This window comes from Saimiri boliviensis, chromosome 2 (assembly GCF_048565385.1).
Source record: "Saimiri boliviensis isolate mSaiBol1 chromosome 2, mSaiBol1.pri, whole genome shotgun sequence".
Classification (NCBI taxonomy): Eukaryota; Metazoa; Chordata; class Mammalia; order Primates; family Cebidae; genus Saimiri; species Saimiri boliviensis.
Genome location: NC_133450.1, coordinates 89,575,372 through 89,587,732, shown reverse-complemented (window position 1 = coordinate 89,587,732; position 12,361 = coordinate 89,575,372). Strand labels below are relative to the sequence as shown.

At 33.8% G+C, this 12,361-nt stretch overlaps 1 protein-coding gene and 1 pseudogene across 10 annotated transcripts in view; one reads left to right on the top strand and one right to left on the bottom strand.

Moving 5' to 3' along the window:
• VPS13C (vacuolar protein sorting 13 homolog C) overlaps nucleotides 1-12,361 on the top strand; it is a 194,741-nt gene that overhangs the window by 119,202 nt on the left and 63,178 nt on the right. For all 10 annotated transcript variants that reach the window (XM_074393857.1, XM_039468891.2, XM_074393856.1 and 7 more), the window contains 5 exons: nucleotides 2,380-2,492; nucleotides 5,157-5,326; nucleotides 6,768-7,015; nucleotides 8,627-8,856; nucleotides 10,691-10,783. In XM_074393857.1, coding sequence (XP_074249958.1) covers nucleotides 2,380-2,492; nucleotides 5,157-5,326; nucleotides 6,768-7,015; nucleotides 8,627-8,856; nucleotides 10,691-10,783 — 854 coding nt within the window. The remainder of the gene's footprint in view (nucleotides 1-2,379; nucleotides 2,493-5,156; nucleotides 5,327-6,767; nucleotides 7,016-8,626; nucleotides 8,857-10,690; nucleotides 10,784-12,361) is intronic.
• On the bottom strand, nucleotides 889-1,258 carry LOC120363914 (ubiquitin-ribosomal protein eL40 fusion protein-like; annotated as a pseudogene).

Genomic DNA, 12,361 nt, shown 5'->3' with positions numbered 1-12,361 from the left:
GAACTCATCGTTTTTTATGGCTGCATAGATTCCATGGTGTATATGTGTCACATTTTCTTTGTCCAGTCTATCATTGATGGGCATTCGGGTTGGTTCCAATGCTATTGTAAACAGTGCTGTGATGAACATGCGTGTGCATGTGTCTTTATAATAGAACAATTTATAATCCTTTGGATATATACCCAGTAATGGAATTGCTGGGTCAAATGGAATTTCTATTTCTGGATCCTTGAGGAATCGCCACACTGTCTTCCCCAATGGTTGAACTAATTTACACTCCCACCAACAGTGTAAAAGTGTTCCTATTTCTCCACATCGTCTCCAGCATCTGTTGTCTCCAGATTTTTTAATGATCGCCATTCTAACTGGCGTGAGATGGTATCTCAATGGGGTTTTGATTTGCATTTCTCTAATGACCAGTGATGATGAGCATTTTTTCATATGTTTGTTGGCCTCATGTATTTCTTCTTTTGAAAAGTGTCCTTCACCCACTTTTGGATGGATTTGTTTGTTTCTTGTAAATCTGTTTTAGTTCTTTGTAGATTCTGGATATTAGCCCTTTGTCAGATGGGTAGATTGTAAAAATTTTTCCCATTCTGTTGATTCTTTCTTTTGCTGTACAGAAGCTCTGGAGTTTAATTAGATCCCATTTGTCTATTTTGGCTTTTGTTGCCAATGCTTTTGGTGTTTTAGTCATGAAGTCCTTGCCTATGCCTATGTCCTGAATGGTTTTGCCTAGGTTTTCTACTAGGGTTTATATGGTGTTAGGTTTTTTTTGTTGTTGTTGTTCCAGTCAACCAAAGGGTCACTTTATTGAGGCTCCAGGGTCATGGGGCCTAGCAGGAGGCTGCCCTTCCAGAAAGGAAGAGGCTTATTTGACCTGCTTCTTCAGCACAGGTTGTTGGTGTGGCCACACTTCTTATGGCAGTTGACAGCATAAAGGTGCCGACAAGCATAGCACTTAAGGCACATCATCTTGTCGAAGTTGTATTTCTGGGTGAGCTGGCGGAGGGAAGGCTCAATAATGCCACCTCATAGATATAGCACCAGGTGCAGGGTGGACTCCAGATTTCTGGATGTTGTAGTCTGAGAGAGTGCGGCCATCCTCCATCTGTTTGCCGGCAAAGATTAGACACTGCTGGTCAGGTGGGATACCTTCTTTGTCTTGAATTTTGGCTTTGACATTCTCAGTGGTGTCACTGGACTCGACCTCAAGGGTGATGATCTTGCCCGTGAGTATCTTCACAAAGATCTACATCTCTGCGTCTGCAATTTGGCCACCTTGCTGAAGACAAAAAGCTAAATAGATAGTTTCAAGTATTGCAAAACTTGATGAGATCATCTCCCTAGGTGAAGTTTGTGCCACCATACAGACAAATGCTAGATAACCGGACTATTATTATAATTAGACAAGAACTATATGTAGAGATGAGTAAACTATTAACAGGCAAGCTTTATGTGGTTAATGATCTCATTTTGTTCAGTCATGATCATATTCATGTATCTGGTTCTTGCTATATGGACACTGTGGCACTTGGGAAAATTTATGAATTCAAATAGAAGCTGCAAAGATGATGAAAATTAGAATATAAATTATTTCCAGGAAAAATGGAATTTTCTAACGTGGAGAAGGCTTAGGTGGTTAGAATTATGCAGTATTCGTTTTTTCAGTAACTTGTAAGAACAGACTCTTCTACAGAATGACAACATTTAGAATCAATATTGAAGAAGATTATAGAATCAGTCTGTAAGAGTGATTGAAAGCAAGATCTATTCAGTCTGTATGGTCTATCTAAAGATGAGGGAAAAAACTATGTGACTTCCTGAAGTCTCATTCGTCTCAAAATTCCAAAGCATCCACTCCCTTCCCCTGCATCAAATATGAACTCTGTTTGACTTTGCTATTGAGTTATATTTTGTTCTTATAAAGACAACGGGTTGGATAATATAGGTAGTTAAAGATAGTGGGAAGTACGTTAGGCTAGCAGAGAATCTGTTAACTAGCTGTCTAATCTAAGGGAAAATATTTGACTGTTCTTTGTCTCCAATTTCATAATGTCTTGAAAATGGCTTGTAGCCAGTTAGATGTAAAAGCCTTGAAAATTATAAACTATATTCTTTGTAAGTCCCCCTCTTTAAATTTTTTTTTAACATTGTCTGCCTGTGCCTCTTTGTGCATATATAGTAAATATATATGGAATAGTCATTGCCATTTTTAGAATTTAACAGTTGGAATGTAATTGCCATTTTTATTAATTGTCTCAAGGTGATTAGCAGAATCTCAGAAAGCATCATATAAATTTAGAATAATAAATTCAGATTTAAAAATATTTATAAAATTATGTACTTACTTAAAAGCTTTTAAATTTTCACCGTCAGAACAAGAAGATGGGACAGACTCAAAGCTTTCTGTGAACCAGACTGTCACTCTTCAGTTTGACTTTCACTTTGAATCTCTTTCCATTATCCTTTATAACAATGATATCAACCAGGTATGTAATACATTTGTATAATTAGAAATAAATCTGTAGCTCTTGATAGTCAGTTTTAGAGTATTGGCTTTTTTTTTTTTTTGGTGGGACTTTTCATTAAAACATTTAATATGTCTATAAAATTCTATTTGGCCTACAGAATATGCATTGGTCCTGCCCTCTATCTTCACTTTGTTGGTATTTCTGATCTTACAAGGCTAAGGCAAAGTACTCAGGGTTTTCTTTCTTTCCAAGTAATATCAGCATCAAAACACAGTTTGATTTATTACTAGTAAAAGAATTTTATATATGAGTGATTTATTATACATACAGTTTTATTACACAGCTATATGTGTATGTATATGTATATATAACTACTTAAGAATAATAATTTAGTAGTGGCTTTAGAGCCTTGCCTGATGATTTTTAAATTCATGATTATTCATGATATATAAACATTAATTATGTTTCTATTGAATAAGTGTTATATGTAGTAGATTATGTATTAAGGATACCAGTTAAGGAATTGAAGAACCAAGGTCTTACGCCATAATGATTTGAACTAATTAATATATCAGTGGTATTGTAGAAAGCTATTTTTTATTATGCAGATATTTCTTCCAGTAAATATTTTTAATTATGTCATATATTAATACCTATAATGAGTATGTCACATTTTAATATCCATATTTTGTATTGATTATAGATTGAACATTGAGGATATACCCTAATTGGCCAGTGAGCCATATACTCAAATGGACGTTAACAACAGATACAGATTATGGGTTTTATATCTGTTGTTAATGTCTATTTATATGAAATATGTTCATTCTTATTTTATTTACAAATTATATAATATTTATACATTGTTACTATTGAATTTTGGGCTTGTATTTGTCATTTATGCAATGAACTGCCTTATTTTCTAATGTTTAATGCTCAGTCAGAAAATGACCTTACAGAAAATGAACCGATAAATTCAGTCTTTATTTTACTTGGTACCATCATTCTGCTGGTTCCCCAGTCTTAGAATCTTGATGTCTACTTTTACTTCATTGTTTGCATACCTTCCTTATTCATTGAGATGCTGAGTACTGTCAGTTTTTTCTTGAGTAAACTTTTTCTTTTTTCTGTCAATTCTCATACTGCTTTATTCAAAACTCTTCTTACCCTTGTAGTACTGCAATGACTTCCTTGTTTGATTTTTTTACCTTTCATCCATCCTGGATATTGGCACAAGTTCATTTTCCTAAATGAATTTCATGTAGTCATTTCCACCTTCCCTTTCCACTAATAAACATTGTGTTATGTAATCTGAATTTCATCTGTGGAAGAAAATTTAGGGGCTCCATATTGTCTCCATCAGGAAACCATATCAGTAATCCTGTCAGGAAACGTTAGTGTATACTGATCAGTGGATGTGTCTCAGGCCCGTTCTGTTAATGGTTATAGAATAAAAGTTTGTGAATAATTTTCATTTTTATTAGTTAAATGCATTCAAAGTTTGCCAATAATAATGTCATTCTGACCCAGTTGCATGAACATACTCTCTTGAGTGAGAGAAGGGGTGAAGTTCTAACCAGTGTGCTAATGATTGCATATACACGGCACACCTATTATCATTGCCTTGGTCTGTAGTAAGCAATGGTGATGGATGTTCATTGATTGCCTGAAGGTTTTTGTTTGTTAATTGGCTAGTTTTTTTTTTTTTTTTTTTTTTTTTTAATCTGGGCATACTGAGACAATTTGGAATTATATGTTATGGTAGAATAAAGATTGAGGTCCGTTTTTCTGTAAGTGAAAATTTAAATATTTAGGTTGGGATTTGAGACCTTGATTAGGCCTCTGTATTTCTTTCTAGTTTTTTACCTGCCATTCTTTACTGGAGTATCCTAGCCCAATTACCCTGTATTGTATGTCCTCAGAGCATCTTAAATTGTTTGTTCATGTTCTTTCTTTACGTAGAGTGAGTGTCTCCTGCCACCCTCTTAGCCTATCTGATCCCACTTAGCCTCTGAGGCTGTATTAAGTTCTCATAGTCTTCATGAATTTTCCCTCAGCCAGAATGATACCTTGAGCCTCTCTGAGCTCTTATTATTTATATTCCTTACCTAACCACTAAATGGCCTTTGTGAAATGTGAGAAGATATAAATATGAATGAATAAAATACTATGTGTCACAAAATATTTAATCATTTACAACTAATAGCATCTTCTTGTGATGCTCCTTTTAGTGTATTTCTGTTTTGTTTTTTCAATGAATTGGGGTGTATGCTCACTCACATCACCTACCATGCCTTACTCTTTCTTATAAACCTCATAAATCTTATCATGGTTTTTTTTTTTTTTAAACAGAAGAACTCATTAAATATTTATTAGTTAGATTAATTGGTTAATTGACAGAACTCCTTCCTAATTATTTTTATTTGCAATAAGCTGTAAATCAGATAAATTTTTCTATACTAACCATTGTTGAATACTCACACATATAATGTATTTATTTGTATGTGCAGGTATACTCACAAACATGCATATTCTCTCTTCTATTTAGGTGTTTTAGCACTGATACTTTCAAATTTTGTGAAATCAATTTGCCTTTAATCTCTGAATTAAGAAATATGTTTAAAAGTTAATTATATAATATTTAAAGATAATTAATTCTTTTGCTTGTAAAATATACCATAGGAGTCCAGAATTTCTTTTCATAGTGACAGTTTCCAGCTTGGTGAACTCAGACTACATCTTATGGCCTCCTCAGGGAAGATGTTTAAGGATGGCTCAATGAATGTCAGTGTTAAACTTAAGACATGCACCCTTGATGATCTCAGAGAAGGAATTGAGAGAGCAACATCGAGGTTTGTCAGCTCTGAATTTGCTGTATGTTATTTCAGGTTGACATTGCAGTTGGCATGGCTTCCAGGCATTGCTAGGCTAGGGATCACCAAAAAGATTTCTGTCTTTTGATCATACTTCCTGACTTGAATCGCATTACGAAGTAGCGCTAATATAAGATTCGGTTGCTTTAAATGTTAAATTAAAGGGAAGTTTAATAATAAAATGGAATACCATCATTAGAATGGGAACTAAGAGAAAATGAGTTTTAATAGTTAAATCAACATGGGGTGGTATATTTGGTGATATATTTTTCGAATTTCTTTCCAGTAGGCAGAATTTTATTTTAAAAAAGCCTTCAAGTTACAGATTTTTCCTTCTTCTTGTTTATTTTGTTCATGTCTTTTTAAAACTGTTATGCAAAATTTATTTCAAAGTTTTAGTAGAAATAGAATCTAGTGCATTCACATCATCAAGCCATTTTTGAAAGGGTGACTTATATTAGCTCACTCTAAAGTGGGAAATATATAATTTGAGTAGCCTAATTATGTTTTTGTTTTCTTTCTCAAGTTATGAGACACAAATTTTGTACCTTTTTTTTTTTTTTTTTGGGAGGAAAAACTATGTTGCTACTTAAACTTGGACTCCATTGAATACATATGGGATACTTCTGAGCCCTTTGTTTTTCTGAGAGAGGAATAAATAAGGAAGGAGTGCTGTCATGCACCCAGCTTTTCTAGTTTGGAAATTTCATGTCTAGAGTAGCTGTCCACAGCTCTCTAGACAAGGGTGATAAATGGTAACATCCATCAGGTAGCCTGCTTTTTCCATTTTATGGAGGACATAGGGGAACTGTAATTGAGTACACTTGATAAAACACTTGATGATTTAAGTTGTATTGAATACTTTTGGGCCCAAATTTTCATAGGATTATCTTTGAAGGTGAATTTATTAAAAGTTATTTTAATAAATAATATTAATAATATTTATTAAATGAGGTTGTATTTCATAAAATATTAAATATTTATTTAATAAATTTATTAAATAATAATAAATATTAATAATATTTATTAAATGAGGTTGTATTTCATAAAAATAATATAAAGGGCTGCATTACCCTTTAGGCTGTTAATTGCCTAAATTCCATTCTGGCCATCATTGGTTTGTTTCTCTAGTATTGCATTATAATATAATACTTAATAATTGCATTATAATTCAATAACATATATAATTGCATAATATAAGTATAAAATATTTAGTAATTGCTTAATAACCTGTATCTTGCCTTGGAGATTGGTAATCTTGGTTACTAATGAATAATTGGATTCTAGTTAAACTTGACCTGTTTTTTATACATATTAGAAACTGAAAGGTGAAAGAAGGATTATTGAGGTATTTAGGAAATGTTTCATCTTTTTTATTGTTTTAGCAAGAATAAAATAATGAATAGCATTTTTTTTTCAGAATGATTGACAGAAAGAATGACCAAGATAACAACAGTTCTATGATTGATATAAGTTACAAACAACACAAAAATGGAAGTCAAATTGATGCTGTTCTTGACAAGCTGTATGTATGTGCCAGTGTGGAATTTCTGATGACTGTGGCAGATTTCTTTATCAAAGCTGTGCCTCAGAGTCCAGAAAATGTGGCAAAAGAAACACAGATTTTACCAAGACAGACTGCCACAGGGAAAGTCAAGATAGAGAAAGGTTAGCAGAATTTATCTGTCATAGATGACAACTTATATATTTGAACAAGAATTACAAGTAGAAAAAAGAAATGGAGAACACAAGAATGTAAAATTAGACTTTTAGATTTAAACATATTCTATATAAAAACTTTAGCTTTTTAGTTTTTTTAAACATTTTAAGAAATGTTTAATATGTTTAAATGTAATGTTTAAACATTTTTAAGAAATGTTCAAAATGTTTAAAACATTTTAAGAAATTTTTAAAAATGAAAACATTTTTAAGAGAGAGGTACAGTAGAAATTGGACCAACGGCCAGGAAACTGCGTTGGTTCCAACTGTGCCATGAACACTTCTTTACTGATCCAGAAATGGAGTTAATCTGGGTCAGTGGTTAGTGGCCTGTTTTATAGGTGGGGAATCTTATTCAAAGAAAACGTTTTGAGAATTCTAGCATATTGAAAAACAACTGAAAATATTAAAGCAGAACATGGGGACTTTGGAGGACTCAGCAGGACCTCCCTGAATGTCACCTTAACTCCTTAAAGTTTGTGGAGGAGTTTGCAAATGTCTTGTCTAGCTGTATGCTAAAGCCACTTTGAGCTGTATACTTCTTTTATTCCAGCATTATCTGATAGATCAGTGATTTTCTTTCTTTTCTTTCCCTTTTTTTCTTTCCTTTTCTCTCCTTCCCTCTCCACCCCAACCTTTTTTTTTTTTTTTGAGATGAGCTCTCACTCTGTCACCCAGGCTGGAGTGCAGTACTGTAATCTTGACTTACTGTAATTTTCACCTCCTGAGGCAGGCTCAAGCAAGTCCACCATCTCAGCCTCCTGATTAGCTTGGGACCAGTTTTGTACCACCACGCCTGGTTAATTTTTTTGTATTTTTGGTAGAGATCGGGCTTTGCCATGTTGCCCAGGCTGGTCTCAAACCCTAGGCTCAAGTGGTCCGTCCTCCTCGGCCTACCAGAGTGCTGTGATGATAGGTGTGAGCCACTTTGCCCCTGCCAGATCAGTGACTTTTCTATGTTAAATTACAATTGTCTTAGGCAGATATGTTTCTCTCTAATGTATTATCCAGATTGAAAAAGTATTATGTCCTGGTAGGGTAAGAATGCTATTTTAAAAATTTACTGTTATTGTTTTTTAAATAGTAATTATATCTGATATTTATATTTATATATGCATTGAATTTATTTATACTATAGATTATATGACACTGACTATGGACTTTTGGGTGAAACTGAAGGAAACAAGTAACGGTGTCTGCTTTATCAGGGTTTCTTTCCTCTTCCTGATATTATTATTTCCAGTTTTCCCTTTTTTGTGCCTGTAGTATAATACATACTTATGTCTGTGTATATGCACATATCTTAATTCTGACAAAAAGAACGTCAAAACAGTATCAAAGTGGTAATGGTATTCTTGGGACAGGGATCAGATTGCCTTATCTTACACAATCAGCATTTGTTAATCACTTAATCATTCATATTAACCAATTAATATTGTCCGTTTCACCATATCTTTTATAGGAAAACATTGAGAAGAACTTAACAACTTGTAGATAACATGCAGTCAAATGAAAATGCCTACCTGAAACTTTTCTAGTTCCTGTTTTTTGTTTCTTCAGATGACTCTGTTAGACCAAATATGACTTTAAAGGCCATGATCACAGATCCAGAAGTCGTATTTGTTGCCAATCTGACAAAGGCTGATGCTCCTGCTCTGACAGCCTCGTTTCAGTGTAAACTTTCTCTGTCAACATCCAAACTTGAACAGATGATGGAAGCTTCTGTGAGAGATCTGAAAGTGCTCGCTTGCCCTTTTCTCAGAGAAAAGAGAGGGAAAAACATTACCACAGTAAGAATTACCTTGTGTCCTAAACTTGGGTTGAAGAGTGGCAGAAACAGTTGATTCATGGAATTCTAGAGTATGAGAGCTTTGCAGGACTTTAGAGGTTATTTATTGTGAACTTGAGGTTTTACATATAAACATACTGAATTCCAAAGATGTTAAGTGACTTAGCCACGGATGCGATGACCAAACTGGGGATTATCTCCAGAATGGTTTTATTTTCATTATACCATCTTCTGTTGAGTAGCATTTGATAAAATTAAAAAATGTACAAATTAATATTCTTTTTCAACCGTTTCTTTTGTTCACCATACTATACCTATTTAATGAATGAATGATATGTAGACTTAGAATGAAAAAAATTAGAGTCATCTCTCCAAAAGTGTTGGTGTTTGCTGTTACTGAAAGTGAATGTCGGCTGGGTGCAGTGGCTCACGCCTGTAATCCCAGCACTTTGGGAGGCCAAGGCAGGCGGATCATGAGGTCAGGAGATCGAGACCATCCTGGCTAACATGGTGAAATCCCATCTCTACTAAAAATACAAAGAAAAAAAAATTAATTGGGCATGGTGGCATTTGCTTGTAATCCCAGCCACTAGGGAGGCTAAGGGAGGAGAATTGCTCGAACCACGGAGGTGGAGGTTGCAGTGAGCTGATATCGCACCACTGCACTCTAGCCTTGGTGACAGTTTGAGACTTTGTGTCTCAAAAAAAAGGGAATGTCAATTATGTTTTCATATTATTATTGAAAAATATGGTTTTAGTCAGTTAATTACCATACCAATTATTTTATAGTGTTGATAATTTTATAAGAGAATCATTATGTTATGTGACTTATTTGTAGTGGCATTTTAAATAAAAAAAATTTGTGGGCCAAGTGACCTGCATAAAGAAAGAGTGAAGTTTGTACTTTATCATGAAATATTCTTTGACAGGATCATCTTTATACATGTCACCAAAAGCTTATATCTATTAGCTCATCCTAATTCTTTCTCTTTTAGAGACAAGTGTCTCACTTTGTCACCCAACCTGGAGTGCAGTGGTGTCATCTTAGCTCACTGTATCCTCAAACTACTGGGCTCAAATAATCCTCCTGCCTCAGCGTTCTAAGTAGTTAGGAATGTTACTTGGCTAAGTTTTTTTTAAAAATTAATTTTTTTTTGTAGAGAAGGGATCTTGCTATATTGCCCAGGCTGGCCTAGAACTCCTGGCCTCAAGCAATCCTCCTACCTTGGCCTCCCAAAGTGCTGGAATAACAGGTGTGCACTCCCATACCTGGCCTCATTCTATTTTTTAAGAAATGGCGATTATGCAGTACTAATTACTTTATTCAGTTCAGGTACAAGCTTATTCATTTATTTCTTTAATGGTATGTAAGAATATAGGCTTCACAATTTGAAGATTTGACCTTTATTGTAGTATGATATTTCAAACTGACCTGTCAATCATCTGGAAACTGTTTATTTAACTACCTTTACCATAGTCTTTAGGTCACTTTTATAGATATTTCAAAGGCATATTTCATAGAGCACATCATTTAAAAACTATTACAGCAGAAAGAAACATTTTAAACGTACTAAATATACCTTATTACTTAAAGATTTGGCGTGATGAAATTCATCAGAACTGCTTAAAGTACTTTACCAATGTGTACAGACTTCTCATAGTACAGAAGCGTCTTCAAAAGAGATTCTCAGCTAATTTAGTTTCGCCTTTTTGCTTTTAGAATAATAGCAGGCAGTAAAGAACCCAAGTTAAGTAAGACATGGTTGTTGTAAGTGTATCTTACGTATATGATGGATCTATGGAAATGTGAATGAACTTCATTTATCTGTTTATAGGTCTTGCAGCCCTGTTCTTTATTTATGGAAAAATGTATGTGGGCTTCAGGAAAACAAAATATAAATATCAAGGTTAAAGAATTTATAATTAAGGTTAGTACTTACCATATTCTTTGAGTGAAAAATTCTTGTGTTCCCTCACAACATTGCATATTTTGCAGTTGAGACAGTATCTTTTGATGTCTCTCATAACTCAAGCATTATGCTAGTCATATGTTCAGTAATAAGTAATTTCTAACATTAAAGTATATTTTTCTTTAATACAAATGTTTGCTTCTATTTTCTTTAAAAGAGTGCTTTTTACTGTCTACAAATGATCAGGGTAGTTTTTCTCTATTATATTTGCATGTATGTGCTGGGGAGGTTGAGTTGGATGAGGGAAGAGATGGGTGGGAGGGAAGATAAGGGAAGAAAGGATGGAGAGAAGACGTTGTTATTACTTTGTAATAAGTCATTTTTAGGCATTTGTTATATAAGTTGATTGAATTTAATAACTATATGATTAAATTTTTTATTTGGCTTCAAATATTTGTAATGACACCTGTACAGTAGAAATAATTATTAGGGTTTACTGCTTTTTACTCTACATTTAAAGTATTGAGAAACATTAATTGTTTTCAGTGCCATTGAAATAATTGTTTTCCAGTGGCATTTAGATTCTTTAAGTATGACCTCGCTCCCAGTCACAAATAGAAGATATAGAATACTTTCTGCAATCTGTTTCTCTGTTTACACAAAGGATACAAAAATGAGTCCTTTTTTGGTTAATTGCCTAATTTTTGGTTAATTGGTTAACGCCAGTAATGGTAGTGGCTTTACTTACATATGTCCGTGGCCAACAGTGATTGAACTAACGCTGAAACTCATTTCATTTAAAGTACAATGTAAATATTAATTTAGTTTTTTCTCAATATTTTAAAATACTGAATAGTCTTAGAATGTATATTGTTAATGGATTTACTTTTATAAATATATAAAGTAGTAAAGGGGGAAAAACTCCTTGAATTTGCATGTATATTCTCTTAAGACATTAGGTTAGGTGCTGTTAAGACTTTACATTCTTTGTACATAAATGTATCGACTGATTCAACAAACATTTTTGAGATTTTCCTGTGTATAAAAAAAAAATGTCCTTTACAAGGCATTGGGAATTTGCAGCCCCTGCTGTCAAAAAACTTAATGACATATGTGGGAGAAAGAAAGAAATCAGTGATCATAGCTCTCAGTGCTAAAGGCATGGACAAGGTTCAGTTGGGAGCAAAGACATGGAGCCTTTAATTCAGACCAGGACATCAGGGAAAGCTGTGTAGAAGCAGGACTATGTGATCTGAGTTTTGAAAGTCTAATGGAGATTAAATAGATGGAGAGCATGGAAAGGTTTATCCAGACAGAACTGATAATATGCACAAAGGCAGAGGTATGAAAAAATCCTTTTAAGACTTAGGGGGGTGGTCCCTTTAGAGAATGGTGTGGTGGAGTTGTAAGACCGGAAGCATTAATTGTAAGTGACTAACGTCACTTTCCTAAGACAAGGAAGAAAAGTTGACAAGTACATTAGGAAAGCAGTGCATACTAGATCCTGCTTTTGTTGATGTAATTATATCTCTTTACATTTTAAGTAAGGATTGTGAGGAGTGAATAATAAAGGAATACAGTTAACTTATTTAGCCT